General features: G+C 43.9%; 1 protein-coding gene across 1 annotated transcript in view; it reads left to right on the forward strand.

Annotated features, from left to right (window-relative positions):
- The window catches only part of Impg1 (interphotoreceptor matrix proteoglycan 1), a 125,272-nt gene extending 118,051 nt beyond the window's left edge, over positions 1 to 7,221 (forward strand). The window contains exons 16-17 of the mRNA XM_013034100.1: positions 3,450 to 3,597; positions 7,014 to 7,221. Of these exons, the coding sequence (XP_012889554.1) occupies positions 3,450 to 3,597; positions 7,014 to 7,221 (356 nt within the window). The remainder of the gene's footprint in view (positions 1 to 3,449; positions 3,598 to 7,013) is intronic.
- Positions 7,222 to 15,213: the final 7,992 nt, after the last annotated feature.

The raw sequence follows: 15,213 nt of genomic DNA on the forward strand, positions 1-15,213 counted from the left end.
AGGTCTTTGATCCATTTGGAGTTGATTCTGGTGCAGGGTGATATATAAGGATAAAGCTTTAGTTTTCTACAAGTAGCTAACCAATTTTGCCAGCGCCATTTACCGAAGAGGCTGTCTTTCTTCCATTCTATTTTTCTAGCTCCCTTATCAAAGATTAGATGGCTATATGTCTGTAGGTTCATTTCTGGGTTTTCAGTTCTAATCCATTGGTCCTGAGGTCTGTTCTTGTGCCAGTACCAAGCTGTTTTGATTACTATGGCTTTGTAATAGAGTTTGAAATTTGGTATTGATATTCCTCCAGCACTGTTCTTTCTGTTAAGGGCCATTTTTGCTATTCGGGGTCTTTTATTGTTCCATATGAATTTTTGGATTGCCTCTTCTATTTCCTTGATAAAATACATTACTTTCTTTTGTGTCATTTTTATTTTGTTGTTTTGAGATGGAGCTTGCTATGTTGCCCAGGTTGATCTCGAACTTCTGTGCTCAAGGGAAATTACCAAGAGCTCTGACTACAGTTGAAGTCTACTGCGCCCTTATTGTCATTTCTGATCAAAACATAAATGTGTGTACTTGTGGTATACAATGATATTTGAATAACATGCATTCATGGGTAATCATCAAGTCAGGATAAAAAATGGAGGCAACACTTTATCCTCAATTTATTATTTGATGAGAACATCCAAAAATCTTTCTTCTATTTGTATGTTGTATTTTTTTCTTGTTGTATTTTGAAATATATGATGCTTGTTTTTGTTTACTCCAGTCACCCTAGTGTATAGTAGGACACAGATATTATTCCTCCTGTCTGGGACTCACATCTCTCCAACCCTCACACCCAGCAACACCTCTCCTTGACATCTAGCTCCACCTTTCTCTACTACACTCATCAAACCAAGATTTTTAGCTTCCATAGACAAATGAGATCACTTGTCTGTGCCTGGTTTATTTCACTTCACATAAGGCCCTCGGGGCTTGTTCATGCTTTTGTAAAGGAAGAGATTCATTGGGTATACGTACCACAACTTTTTTCAGTTCATCAGTAGTGGAGTTTTAGGTCGATATAGGTTGGCCGTAATGAATAATGCTGCAGTAATGTGAGAATAGTTTATCTTTTCAAAATATTGGTTTCAACATATTGATTTCCTTTCCCAACAGTGGGATTTCTACTTCTATTTTTACTCCTGTGTGTGTGTGTGTGTGTGTGTGTGTGTGTGTGTGTGTGTGCATGTCTGCAGATACTAGGGTTGAATTCCGCCTCCTGCTCTCACTTGGCTTTTTGCCCAAGATAGATCTTCTCCCATTTGAGCCATCTCTTATTGGAGATAAGCATCTCATGAGTTTTTCTCTCCAGGCTGGTTCCAAACCCCATCCTTAGATCTCAGCATAAGCCATGATCACCCAGCTATTTGCACTCTTGAAAGGAACTTCCATGCCATTTTTCATATTGACTGTACAAATTTTACATTTGCACCGAGTCACGCAGCCTTTTACAAAAAGTTGTTAGTCATCCCACTTCTGTTTTAGCATAAGATAGATAAAATCTGCTGAATTTGAGCTCTGTAAATGTCCTCACTTGGGAAATATATTAGACCAGATGATCTCTGAGGTCGATGTAATTCCAAGAATTGAAAGTTCAATTTCTCTATCTCCTGCAGCACAGTTCTGAATTCTGATTGTATTCTTTCCTTGTGGAGAAATCCTTGGTGACTCACAGCTGGCTGTAAAATCCAGGTTGGGTGGCGGGGACTTTAGGGACAGCAGTGGGGAGGAGGGGAAAAACCTCAAATTCCTTTAACATGGCTTTCAGAACTTGGCCCTTTCCTATCTTTCCAGTCTTCCTTCTCTCCCTTCCCTTCCACAAGTCTACTCCTTCCTAACTGGGCCTCCCCTGCTTGCTCCTTGATCTGTTTCCTCTTCCCTGTGCTCTTGTTTGTTCTGCCCTCTCTTGTGGAAACACTCATTTTCATGTAAACATAATCCCTTTTACAACTCTACCCAGAGCAACCTCCTGCAGGACCGTCTCTTTTCTAAACTTCCCTTGGTGGTAAGGCTTCAGTCAACACACAAGGCCTTGGGCTCTCAGTGCAGAATCACCTTTAGGCACTCTTACTTCCTCCAGACATCTTGAAAGGACAGTTGCATACCTGGTGGCCTGTTTCCTAGTTCCTTGTCTATAAGGCATGCTGGTGGCAAGAATCCTTAGAAGGTCAGTGATTGGTTGATTGATTGATGACTGATTGAGCAAGAAGCCCTTCCAGTGAGCGCTGGAGGCGGGAGACACAAGCATGATGACCTCTTGTTCTCCCTCAGTACCTAAATAATACCAGGGGCTGGGAAGGTGGCTCAGTGGTAGAGCGCTTGTCTTGCATGCCTGAGGCCCTGGGTTCGATTCCTCAGCACCACATAAGCAAAAAGAAAAAAGCTGGAAGTGGTGCTGTGGCTCAAGTGGTAGAGCTCTAGCCTTGAGCTGAAGAGCTGAGGGACAGCGCCCAGGCCCAGAGTTCAGGCCCCACGACCGGACCCAAAATAATAATAATAATAATACCAAGAACAGGGATGAGCACCGTTTGTTAGAATTTATTAGACTTTACTGGAGAACCATGCAGACATCCAGAAACAAAGAACAAAGAAAAGTTTTATTGCCTGTAAAGTGACTGGCAAGACCCCTTCTCACAAGAAAGGAGTGAGAGGAAGCACCAGCTATTGTGTGAGCTGACCTATATAACCTACTGGAGCTAGGAGGGGCGAGAAGGGGCTAGGAGGTGGAGATCTAGGTGTGGCCATGAGGACCAGAGCTTCATCGTGGTGGACTAGGATGTATGGCTGCTGCCCAAGTAGTAGATAAGGGGTCTTGCAACTGCCTAGACCTGAAGGTCACTCTAAGGGGCTCTTGCTGCCTTCTATGGTGGTAGCTACCCCAGTGGAGTGCCATCCCAAGGTAGAGGGGGTTGGAGGCTGATTATTGACTGCCTTGGCTGCATGGGCCTAGTGTTGCCTAGGAAGGGAGCATGCCAAGCTGTGGAGGGGGGAGGGCGCGTGCTAGGCGGTGGGAAGGGAGTCTGTTGGGCTAGAAAGAGCTTCTTTAGGAAAGGGACTAGAAGGCCACTCAGAAGATGGAGCAGCAGGACGGGACGGGAAACGGGTCTGGGCACCGCGTGGGCCTGGGCCGTGGTTTCTCGCCATCTGTCGATCAGCAGGTGTAGATACAGCCAGCCCAGGGAGCCTGGGTAGGTGGTGGCCACCGGTGGGGAGGGGCGAGCGGGTCGGGGCACACTGGGGCCGGACTGAATGGCTTTCTTACCAACGGTGCCAGGCGTGTCTAGGCGCCCAGGGTGGCCCCCGTGGCCCCTGCGGCCACGATCTCAAGCGTCTGGCCGCCCCACCTCGGCCTCTCTCCCCAGTAGGGCCCTGGCCTCTGCACTGCGCTCAGCCGCCATCCTCTCTTCCAGGCGACCAGGCCGACCCCTGCCGCTTCCTGGCCTGCGGGGAATCCGCCCAGTGTGTCTGGAACGCGTGGACCCAGGAGGCTGAGTGCCGCTGCCCGGAGCAAGGGCTCGGGGATGCCCAGCCCTGCGCCCCCGCGGAGGGCGCCGCCAGGTAGGCCACGCGCCCCAGCGTCCCCTTAGAACACAGGGCACCAGCAACTCCCGCCTGTAACCCCAGCTCTGAAGATCAGCCCATGGGTCTCATTGAGACCCTTACCTGCCATTAATCACCACAACGCCCGAAGATGTGACCACTCTCACGTGGTAGAGGGCCAGCCTTGAGCACAGAAGCTCAGAATCTGCACCCAAGGCTCTGAGTCCAAGACCCAGGACCAGCACACACACACATACACACACACACACACACACACACACACACACACAGAAATTCATATGGTCCTCTAAGCCATGAGATAAACAGTTTTGTGATTTCAAAGATTACGTACTATTTCTATATTAATATATGGTTAATTGCATAATGTAGAATGCATTATTTATTTGTTGATGCAAACATGTATCACTATACTTATGTATGATTTAGATGTATATTTAAATATAGAGCTAGCATATTGCAATTTAATTAATATATTTAATTATAACATCTATAATCATACATTAAAATATATTAAGAAACTATAGCAGTCTTGTTTAAGGCACTCCATTTCTTAGACATAAACATATATTAATACATACAGAGGTAATGTTTAAGAAATCCAGCAAAATAATATGATTGCAGTTTGTGCATGTTGTAGATGACAAAAATTACATCATGTTGTGGTTCAAAATTCATACGGTCTTGGGTTGGGATGGGAGGGGAACACTGGGAGACAGTGAGGGAAAAGGTGACATTGTCCAAACAGAAATGTACGCTTTTCCTGACTTATATACTGTAACCCCTCTGTACATCACCTTTATAGTAACAATTTTAATTTTTGTTTAAATCATATGGCCCCTTAAGTCTGTGTTTCTCGCAGCTTAGCCTCTGGGCAAACCCACAGGCCAGCCAGGCCAGCCCTGCCCTCTGCTCTGCACACGGCCACCTCAAGGTCACCTTACAAAACCCTGTTCTGGTCCTTGGACTATGCTTCTATGAGCCCAGTAGGAGAGGATGGGAAATCTGGGTGGGAACACACCACTACTACCTTAATCAGAGCTGCAGAGCTCTGAGGGTCTTCTCCATTTGTAAGCATTATAACATTCATCTTAAGAATGGTACAAAAGATGGAGAAGTCAGAAGTAAGCAAGGATCCTCTGCTATCATCCCCATTTGGTGGTTAGATTTTATAGAATTGGTTTGTAAGAATCCAAAATGGAATTAGAATGAGTTCTTGTCTTGTAGTCAGTGTGTGTGTGTGTGCACACACGCACATGTATGCGTGCACATGTGCCATTACTAGAGCTCAAACTCAGAGTCTAGGTGCTGTCCCTGAGCTTTTTCACTCAAAATGGAGCTCTACCACTTGAGTCACAACTCCACTTCTGGCTTTTTCCTGGTTTATTCAAGATTAGTGTCTCATGGATATTTCTGACCCCCAGATCTCAGCCTCTTGAGTAGCTAGGATTACAGGCATGAGCCACTTGTACTGGGCAGTTTATAGTCAGTTTTTGTTGTTCTTTTAACCTAGAGTATTTCCTCCTGCCATTAAATATTTTGTGTAGCCTCAGTTGTAATGAGCGTCGCAGTCCATTCTCTAGAGCTGAGGATGGCATGCGCAGTTGAATCGGTATTCACTGCAAGACAGGAAGTGCTAGGTGGAAAGGGGAAATGTGGAGGGGTACAGTTGGTTTCTGTGCACAACCAGACTTGGGGTGTGGGGAGGCCTAGAGCTAGAGAGCACAACACTGCTCTCTTCTCAAGCCCTCTGGCAGGTGAACCTGGACAGCATATGTTTGTGGGTTCTTCCACCAGATAGACAAGAGATGGAGCAAATGCCCCTCCTCAGACCTGTATACATTAGGGAATTCATGTTAACAGGCATTTCAAATTAGTGAGAGGAATATGGACAAGTCAATGTGGCTGGAGTACAATTGGCCTTTTGTTTATTAAAAAAATCATTTCATATTAGACAAAATCAATTCTATATCAAAGATCCAAATCTATCCAAACTATGAACATAATAATTTTTAATGTTTCTATAAATCTTGCCCTAAAAGGCCACCCTAACTATGACACCAACTCCAGATATCAAGGTTTCTATGGAAAGAAATTGTCATGAATAAAGCTAACAATAATGAGATCAAAGAAAAATATTTGTAGTCTATACCATAGACAAAGAGTGAACATTGGTAATAATAAGACCTTATATATCAATGAGACAAGAACCCTAATATTAAAATGAGCAATATGACACAAAAGTGCAATGACAAGGGCTCATGCCTATAATCCTAACTATTAGAGCAGGTGAGAGCTAGAGGATCACAGTTCCAAGCCAGCCCAGACAGAAAAGTCTTCAAGGCTCCATCTGCAATTAACCAGAAAAATGCCAGGCTAACGGCATGGCTCAGCAAGCCAAGCAAGAGCATTTTGAATTCAAACACCAGCATCAGAAGAAGAGGAGGAGGAGGAAGAGGAGGAGGAGGAGGAGGAGGAGGAGGAGGAGAAGGGGGGAAGGACGGGGAGGGGGAGGAAGGAGGAGGAAGGAGGGGGGGAGAAAGGAAGAAGAGGAAGAGGAAAAGATGGAGAAATCCAAATGTCTGATGAAATATAGAAGATATTCAGTCTCTCCATAACCAGAGAACTCAAAAAAAGAAAGAAAGAAAGAAAGAAAAAATATCCTTTGTCACTTGTGACTTTGCACAAAGAAGCTGGATAAAACCATGTAGGCCATGGAAACTGGAGAGAACCACTTCTATCAAACACTGCTGGTGGGAAGGAAAATTGTAACACCTACTACATTTTACATTTGACTCAGACACTCTGCTTTTAGACAATTAGTCCTAAAATCTAGTTGTAACCAGGTGCCTATGGCTCCCTCCTCCAACCCTACTAGGGAGGCTGAGATCTGAGGGTCACGGTTTGAAGCCAATCTAGGCAGGAAAGACCATGAGGGTCTTACCTCCAATCAACCACCAAAATGCCCCAGAAGTGGGGCTGTGGCTCAAGTAGTAAAGCACTAACCTTGACCAAAATGAAGCTCAGGGACAGCACCCAGGCCCACACAAAATGCATCCCTCCAATCACTCCATGAGTGATTGTCTTGAATGAACTCAGTGATCCGGAGACACACAGCTCCCACTAGAGGGTAGAACATGCCGCTTCCTCAACTTGCCCAAAGCCATGACTTGGACTTGAGAAATTCAGATACACAGGAATGTTGATGCTCTTTAGACAAAACCAACAAACTTCTCTGGGTACCAGGCGCCAGCAACCATGCGAGATGCTGGGTGGTAGGGGTCAGCTAAAAGAAATGGGGGGTAGGGAGAAGGGAGGGGGAAGAGGGAAGCTTATTTTATTTTCAGAGATGAGAGAAATTCCCAGAGAACCTCCATCTTGCCCTTTTAATTTCCTGATTCCATATTCCCTTCTAGAATGTTCGATGTGGAGCCCTATTCCCTCTTTTCATCACAAACCTCTGCGGCCCCCAGGAAGTTCCTCCACTTCAATGTGGGGCGCAGGTGGAGCACCGTGGGTGCTCAGAGGGTCCCAGGACCTGCTCCATGTCCATCAGTCATTCCAGTTCCTAAGTGGAGGTCATCAATTTTGCACCTGATCATTCATGACCTGAGAAGCAGCTAACATTGCCTAAAAGCAGAGTACCTGAGTCAAATGTAAAATGTAGTAGTAGCTGCTACTGACAATTTCTCTGGGAAAGGAGTGTTACAATTTTCCCTCCCACCAGCAATGTTTGATAGGAGTAGTTCTCTCCAGTTTCCATGGCCTACACTAATTTTATCCAGCTTCTTTGTCCACACTCACAGCCATGGATTCCATACTGGTTAAAGACTTCAGAGGTAGATGTACACACAACCTAGAGTTCTGCCCCTAAGTTGAGCCACATTGTCTCCCCATCCCTCGCTATAAGCTTCAAAGTCCTCATCTGATATAGTCTGGGAATAAATTCAAAGGCTCCATGAGGGATAAATGAGATAACTCTCGATATAAACTGCTCAAACATTGGCACGAGTGGAAGTCTGGGTCCTTTGACATACAGTAGACCTGGAAGGCAAAACAGATTCCCTGCCTGCCACTGAAACCAACACTCAGATGCAAATCTGATATAACCACAGTGCTGGAACAATGCAACAGCCTTCTCCAAAGAACCATAAAGTTGGCTTCATTGTTCTTATTCATCTGAAACGGAAGGAAAGGGAGAGCAGGATTGAGGGCTGGTGACAGGCAGAGAGCAACTTCCATCAATGTAGTGATCTATCGTCCTGCTGCGAAGTCGGGGTCACTCGTTACACACGCACACGCACGCACGCACACACACACACATACATTTTCATTCTATTCTTTTTCACCAATTATTTATGAATATACCCTCTATGTTTTTCATCTCCTTCAGTTCAGATATTCCATACATGAATTCAGTTGTGCTGAGAACTTCAAAAAAAAAAAAAAAACTCCCAAGAATCAAGAAAAATTTCATGTTCAAAGGCCCCTTTTGCTGAGTTTGCCTTTTTCATCATTCTTATTACACCTTTGCAGAAAATTCAGTTCAGCCTACAACAGGGTAAATTGTTTCTGAGTTTTCTTCTTCTATAAATTTCCAATTTTTGTCCTAGAATCAAGTGAGCCTAATTAAATGTTCTGAAACAATATGTATAATAGTGAAACTTGTTTCCAAATTTGGGGAAACAGGTTTAAGTAAATGATTTGATAAAGTGGCATTTCCAAGGAAGTTTTAATAATAGGGAAGCATCTGCGATAATGTCAGCAAGGTTACGGGGTCACAGGCTGCACCTGCAGGTGGGGAAGAGGCCCGGGAGAGGCATTGGTTGCTTCTAAGGAGCTATTGCTAATTTTCTCTTGAGTCCTTGCTTTCCTGAATACTGGGAGTCTGAGGGAGAGGGAGAAAGGATTGGAGTTTGATATAGTTATAGTCTAGTCCTGTTTTGAATTTTATGTCTGATTGGTCATTTGAGCAATCATGTTAGGGAGCTTAATTCTCCTGGAATGCCTATGCAGCTCCTGAGCTCCCTGTGGGAACTTTGCAAGTCCCATTTTCCCCAACCCCTCTAGTACAGATGCCCGTGCTCCCTGGAATCTACTACTTCCCTGATATGCTGGAAGCTTCTGGATCTTCCAACCAAAGCAAGTTAAGAACAAAAAATGATGTCCTAGGGCTGGGAAGGTGGTTCGTGGTGGAGCACTTGCCTTGCATGCATGAGGCCCTGGGTTCGATTCCTCAGTACCACATAAGCAGAAAAAGCTGGAAGTGGTGCTGTGGCTCACGTGGTAGAGTGCTAGCCTTGAGCTGAAGAGCTGAGGGACAGAGCCCAGGCCCAGAGTTCAGGCCCCACGACCTGACCCGACCGGACCCAAAAAAAAATGATGTCCCTGTGGTGGGAGAGGGAGCAAGTAGCTTGTTACTCGGTTTCCTAAATCACACCCCTTTTTCTTCTCTCTCTGCCATCTTGGCATCAAGCACTGGGATTGGAAGATGATTTTCCTTCCTTTCCTCTTTTCTTAATATTATAGTGGACAGAATGTTGGGAGGAAAAAGGCAAGTTTTGGAAGATGGTGGCAAAACAGTAGGGAACTGCCCCAGCTCTCTAACCAGAGAGTTGGGATCTTAACATGCACCCCCCCCCAAGAGATCAACAGCAAAGAACATGTGAACAAGCGGAGAATCGCAGGAACTGAACAAACCTCATAACTTGTATACATCAGGATGGAAAACTGCGGAGATCCTTCTCCCATTCCCCCAGCCCCACTCTCCCAGCCCCCCCCCCCCCCCCCCCACCCCCCTTCCCCCATCCCTCCACCCCATCACTCCATCCCTCCTTCCCCCATCTCCCATTCCCCTATCCTCCTATCTCCCATCCCCATCCCTCTATCTTCCCATCCCCTCTTTCCCCATCCTCCCATCCTCCCATCCCCCCATCCCTCACCCCCATCCCCCACTCCCATTCCCCACTCCTATCTCTCCATCCCCCCATCCCTCATCCCCCTATCCCCCCATTCCCCCCAGCCTTCAGCCCCCACCTCCCCAGTCCCCCCAACCCCCAGCCCCCCATCCCATGCCTGCAGCGAAAACAGCCCCTGCTCAGATGGGGACCCCAGGACCGGCCCAAGGTCCACAGCTTTCAGTCACAGTCAGCTCCCGCCCTGGACGTCACAGAGAGGAGCAGAGATGGCGGCCAGGTACCGCCCCCCAGACTGCAGAACTCCCAGCCCCGTGGCTGCCCAGCACTCTGGCCAGCAAGCAGTGCTGTAGGACAGCCCAAAGCCAGCTCCAGGACCAGCGGGTACCCTGCACGGGACCCCCAACGGGAGACCGGGAGACCCGCACTGCCAGTGACCCCCAGAGCCTGTCCCAGAAGCTCTCCATCCCACCCAGGAAGGATGAAGAGGCCCGGGTCCTGCTCTCCCCCCTCACCCCCTCATGCCCCCGCCCCACCCCCCACCCCCTGTTGACTTCTAGTGGGGGGCTGCCAGGCCCCATACCGGGTGGGCACTGGGCCGCAGTGCCCTCCGCAGACCTTGCCACCTGTAGGGAAATGCGGCCTGTTTGGAAGCAACACAAACTTTTTGTGTTCCACTGGGAGCACCCCCTCCCGAAGCCCACCTTCCCCGGAGGCCTGAAGCCACTCCCACAGCCCCCCACAGCAGACAGGTCCAATCAGCAACTGTGGTCAGACGAGGAGCGCGCACACACAAGCCAAAATCCAAGCACCATACCCTGGCGGCGGGAACCCACTCGGGACCCAAAGGAAAACAAAATCCCACTCCTTCCGAAGGTCACCTCCATCTTGGAAGTCTGAACGGAATCTTCCCAGCCCCCGCTGTAGACTGCACCAAGCTCCTTTCAGCTAGCTTGGGGCCGAGCATCCACAAGGAGCTTTCTGGCCTAAGCACCCAGAGTGCCCGGGACAAAGTGAGGGCTGCCACCCATGGGGCATGAACAAACCATACTCCGCAGTCCCGACACTCCCTGAACCCAAATGTGTAAATCCCAATGAAAAATTACAAGATTCATGAACTGACAAGATAAACCAAATCCAAAAGCCAACAACAATTCAGGGAAGGACCCCAGTGAAAGTGAAGAAGAAACGAAGGACAATGAACCATTAAAGAAATGATGGCAATGTCAATGAAATAAAAGGGGGAAATGCTAAAATAATTACAAGAATACAGAGAAGAAATGACTAAGAAGATCCAGATCTCCCAAAAGATTTGGAGATACAAACAAATGCTATACAACTCATTAAAAGATGAATAACATTATGAGAACTGATCTCAACAAAGAACTCAGAAGCACCAATGGTTCAATTTCCACAATACAAACCACAGTGGAATCCATAGGTAACAGAATAAGTGAATTGGAAAATAGACTATCAGGAGTCAAAGATAAAACAGAGGTGCTAGAACAAAAAGTCAAAGGTACAGATAAAACACCCACAACTTACCAAGGAGAAATCCTAGAATTGGCAGACTCAGCTAAGAAATCAAATCTATGCATAATTGGGATTGATGAGGGGCAAGAATTTAATAGTAAAGGCTTTGAAAACCTATTCAGTAAAATAATAACTAAGAATTTCCCCACTTGTAAGAAAAATCTCACCCACCTAATAGAAATACATGAAACCTTCGTAGACAGGATCCAAGAAGAAACACTTCTAGACACATCATAGTAAAAACATTAGATAAATTGATTTTAAATGCTGCAAAATCAAAGAAGGAAAGAAAATCAGAATCACTTCAGACCTCTCCACACAAACTCTTAATGAAAGGTGAGCCTGGAATGGTATAATCCCAACCCTGAAGATCAACAACTGCCAACCCAAACTGGTGTACTTCACAGTAAATCCAAAACCTTCCATGACAAACAAAAATTAAAGGAATTCATGAACACTAAACCAGCATTACAAAGAATACTAAAGGGAAGAGCAGAATCTGAAGAAAACAATCAAAATCAAGGAAACACATCAGACAAAAATCACTAGAAAACCAATTTAGTAAGCACAGAAAGATGAAATAAGCAAAATACAAGAAATCAAGAAAATGGCAGGACACATGACACATCTCTCTATAGTAGCCCTAAACATTAATGGTCTCAATTCCCCAATCAAAGAAAAAGAACAGCAGATTGGATCCAAAAACCAAGATCCATCCCTTTATTGTCTCCAAGAGACAGAACTCAGTCAAAGATAAAAACAAACTCCATGTAAAGGAATGGAAAAAAATCTTACACACAAATGCACCCTGCAAGAAAGCAGGAGTAGCCATTGTGATATCTGATAAAATAGACTTCTCATTAAAATCAGTATGAAGAGACAAGAAAGGTTATTATATTAATAAAGGGAATGATACATAAAGAGGAAATCCCAGTGGTCAATATTTATGTAGCAAATAATGGAGCACCAAAATACATTAAACAAATACTCTCGGAATTACAGAACAAGATAGACCCAAACACAATGAAAGTGGGAGATTTTAACACCCCACTCTCACCAAAGGACAGGTCAACCAAACAAAAGGTAAGCAAAGAAGCTTTTGAACTACATGATACCATAACCCAAATGGTCTTAACAGAGATCTACAGAGTATTCCACCCAAAAACGACCCAATTCACATTCTTCTCAGCAGCCCACGAAACATTCTCCAAAATTGACTATATCATAGTTCACACAAAGAGCCTAAGCAAATATAAGAGGATGGGCATAATCCCTTGCATCCTATCCAACCACAGTGGAATTAAACTAGTTCTCAACAAGAAAACATATTGCAGAAATTAGTCAAATAAATGGAGACTGAACAGCACACTACTGAATAACACCTGGGTCACAGAAGAAATTAAGGAAGAAATTCTTACAACTCAATGAAAATGAAAATATATCACAACTGAACCTCTGGGATACAGCAAAGGCAGTACTGAGGGGAAAGTTCATAGCCTAAAGCACACATATAAAGAAACAGAAACAGCTCAAGTAAATAACCTCATGATGCAATTAAAACTGCTAGGAAAACAAGAAAAAAAATCAAGTCTAAAACAACTAGATGGAGAGAGATTGCAAAGATGAGGGCAGAAATCAATCAAATAGAAATAAAAATATACATAAAATCAATGAAACTAAAAGCTGGTTTTTTAAAAAAAAATTAATAAAATTGACAGACCACTTGTGAGATTAATGAAAAAAGAAGAGAGGAAATTCAAATCAGAGATGCCACAGGAAACATTACAACATCCAAGAAATCCAAATGACTATAAAAGACTACTTTCAAACCTACTATACTCACTTAAGAAGGAAAACCTAGCAGAAATGAGCACCTTTCTAGAAGCATCAAACTGCCTAAACTGAACCAAGATTATATTAACCAGCTAAACAAACCAAAAACACATAATGAGATAGTGGAAATAATTGAAAGTCTTCCAACAAGGAAGAAAGCCCAGGCCCAGATGTATTCACCACTGAATTCTATAAGACTTCTAAATATGAACTAATACCAATACTCCTCAAGCTTTTTCATGAAATAGAAGCAGAGGGAGAATCCCAAACTTGTTCTATAAAGCTAATATCACACTCATCCCAAAACCAGGTAAGGATCAAAAAAAAAAAGAGAGAGAGAACTACAGACAAATTTCTCTGATGAACACAGATGCAAAGCTCCTCAATAAAATGTTAGCCAACAGAATCCAGAAACAAACTTAAAAAATCATACAGTATGACCAACTAGGCTTCATCCCACAGATGCAGGGCTGGTTTAACATACACAAATCAATAAATGTAATTCAACATGTCAACAAAGCAAGGTCAAGAACCACATGATCATTTCAATAGATGTAGAAAAAGACTTGGACAAAATATAACATCCATTCATGTTAAAAAGCTTTGGAGTGGGCTGGGAAGGTGGCTCAGTGCTAGAGTTCTTGCCTTGCATGCATGAGGCCTTGGGTTCAATTCCTCAGCACCACATAAGTGGATAAAGCCAGAAGTAGTACTATGGCTCAAGTGATAGAGTGCTGGTCTTGAGCTGAAGAGCTGAGAGTTCAGGCCCCATGACTGACAAAAAAAAAAAAAAAAAGCTTTGGAGAAACTAGGAATAGAAGGAACATTCCTTAAAACAATAAAATCCATATCCAACAGACTAACAGCCAATATCATACTAAGTGGGGCAAAACTAAAACCATTTCCCCTAAAATCAGGAGCAAGGCAAGGATACCCACTCTCTCCTCTTCAGTATAGTCCTGGAATTCTTAGCCAGAACAAAAAGGCAAGAAACAACATTAAAGGGATTTGCATAGGGAAAAAGGAAAATAAACTGTCCCTATTTGAAGATGACATGATCTTATACCTAAAAGACCCAAAAAACTCTACCCCCAAACTCCAGAGCTAATCAATCACTTCAGCAAAGTAGCAGGATACAAAATTAGCCCACAAAAATCAGTAGCCTTTCTGTTTGCCAACAATGTACAAGCAGAAACGGAAATCATGAATATAACTCCATTTGCAATAGCCTCAAAAAAATACCCTAGGAATTAACCTGACCAAAGACTTAAAAGGTCTTTATAGTAAAAACTATAAAAATCTAAAGGAAGAAATCAAAGAGGACACCGGGAAATGGAAAGACTTTCCATGTTCATGGATAGGTAGAATCAATAGTGTGAAAATGGCCATACTGCCAAAAATGATATCCAAGTCAATGAAATCCCATCAAAACCTCATACTGAAATAGAGAAAACAAACCAAATACTCATATGGAACAACAAAAGATCAAGAATAGCCAAAGCAATTCTAACTAAAAACAATGTAGGCAATATGACAATAGCAGATTTCAAGCTCAACTCCAAACCCATAAGAACAAAAACAGCTTGGTGTTGGTACAAAAATAGACTCCAGGATCAATGGAGCAGATTAGAAGACCCAGAAATTAAGCCACATTCTTACAGTCATCTGATATTTGGCAAAGAAACCAAAGACATGCAGTGAAAAAAACAGTCTCTTCAACTATTGGTGCTGGCAAAAGTGGGCACCCACATGCATAAAACTAAAGTTAGATCCCTGCTTGTTCCCATGCACCAACCTCAATTCAAAGCAGATGAAAGACCTCAACATCAGACCCCAAACTCTGATACTACTGCAAGAGAGAGTAAGAGAAATTATAACTTACAAGTACAGGCAGGAACTTCTTGCATAGAATCCAAGGAGCACAACAGATAGTAGAGAGACTTGACAAATGGGACCACATTAAAGTAAAAACTTTCTGCACAGCTAAGGACATAGTTAGTAAATGAGAAATACAGCCAACCAATTGGGAAAAGATCCTTACCAGCAATACATCAGGCAAATGCCTAATATCCAATATATACAAGGAGCTCAAGAAACTAACCCTACCTAAACTTAACACACCAATTACTAAATGGACAAGGAAGATAAGAACAGACTTTTCAGAAGAAAAGGTAAAAGTGGCACAAAAAAAAACACATGGGAAAATGCTCATCATTCCTGGCCATAAAGGAAATGCAAATCAAAACAACCCTGACACATCATCTTACCCCAGTTACATTGGCCAACATTTTGAATTCTCACAACAAATGCTGGCTGGGATGTGGAGAAAAAGTAA

The sequence above is a fragment of the Dipodomys ordii genome, unplaced genomic scaffold (assembly GCF_000151885.1).
Source record: "Dipodomys ordii isolate 6190 unplaced genomic scaffold, Dord_2.0 Scaffold182, whole genome shotgun sequence".
NCBI lineage: Eukaryota > Metazoa > Chordata > Mammalia > Rodentia > Heteromyidae > Dipodomys > Dipodomys ordii.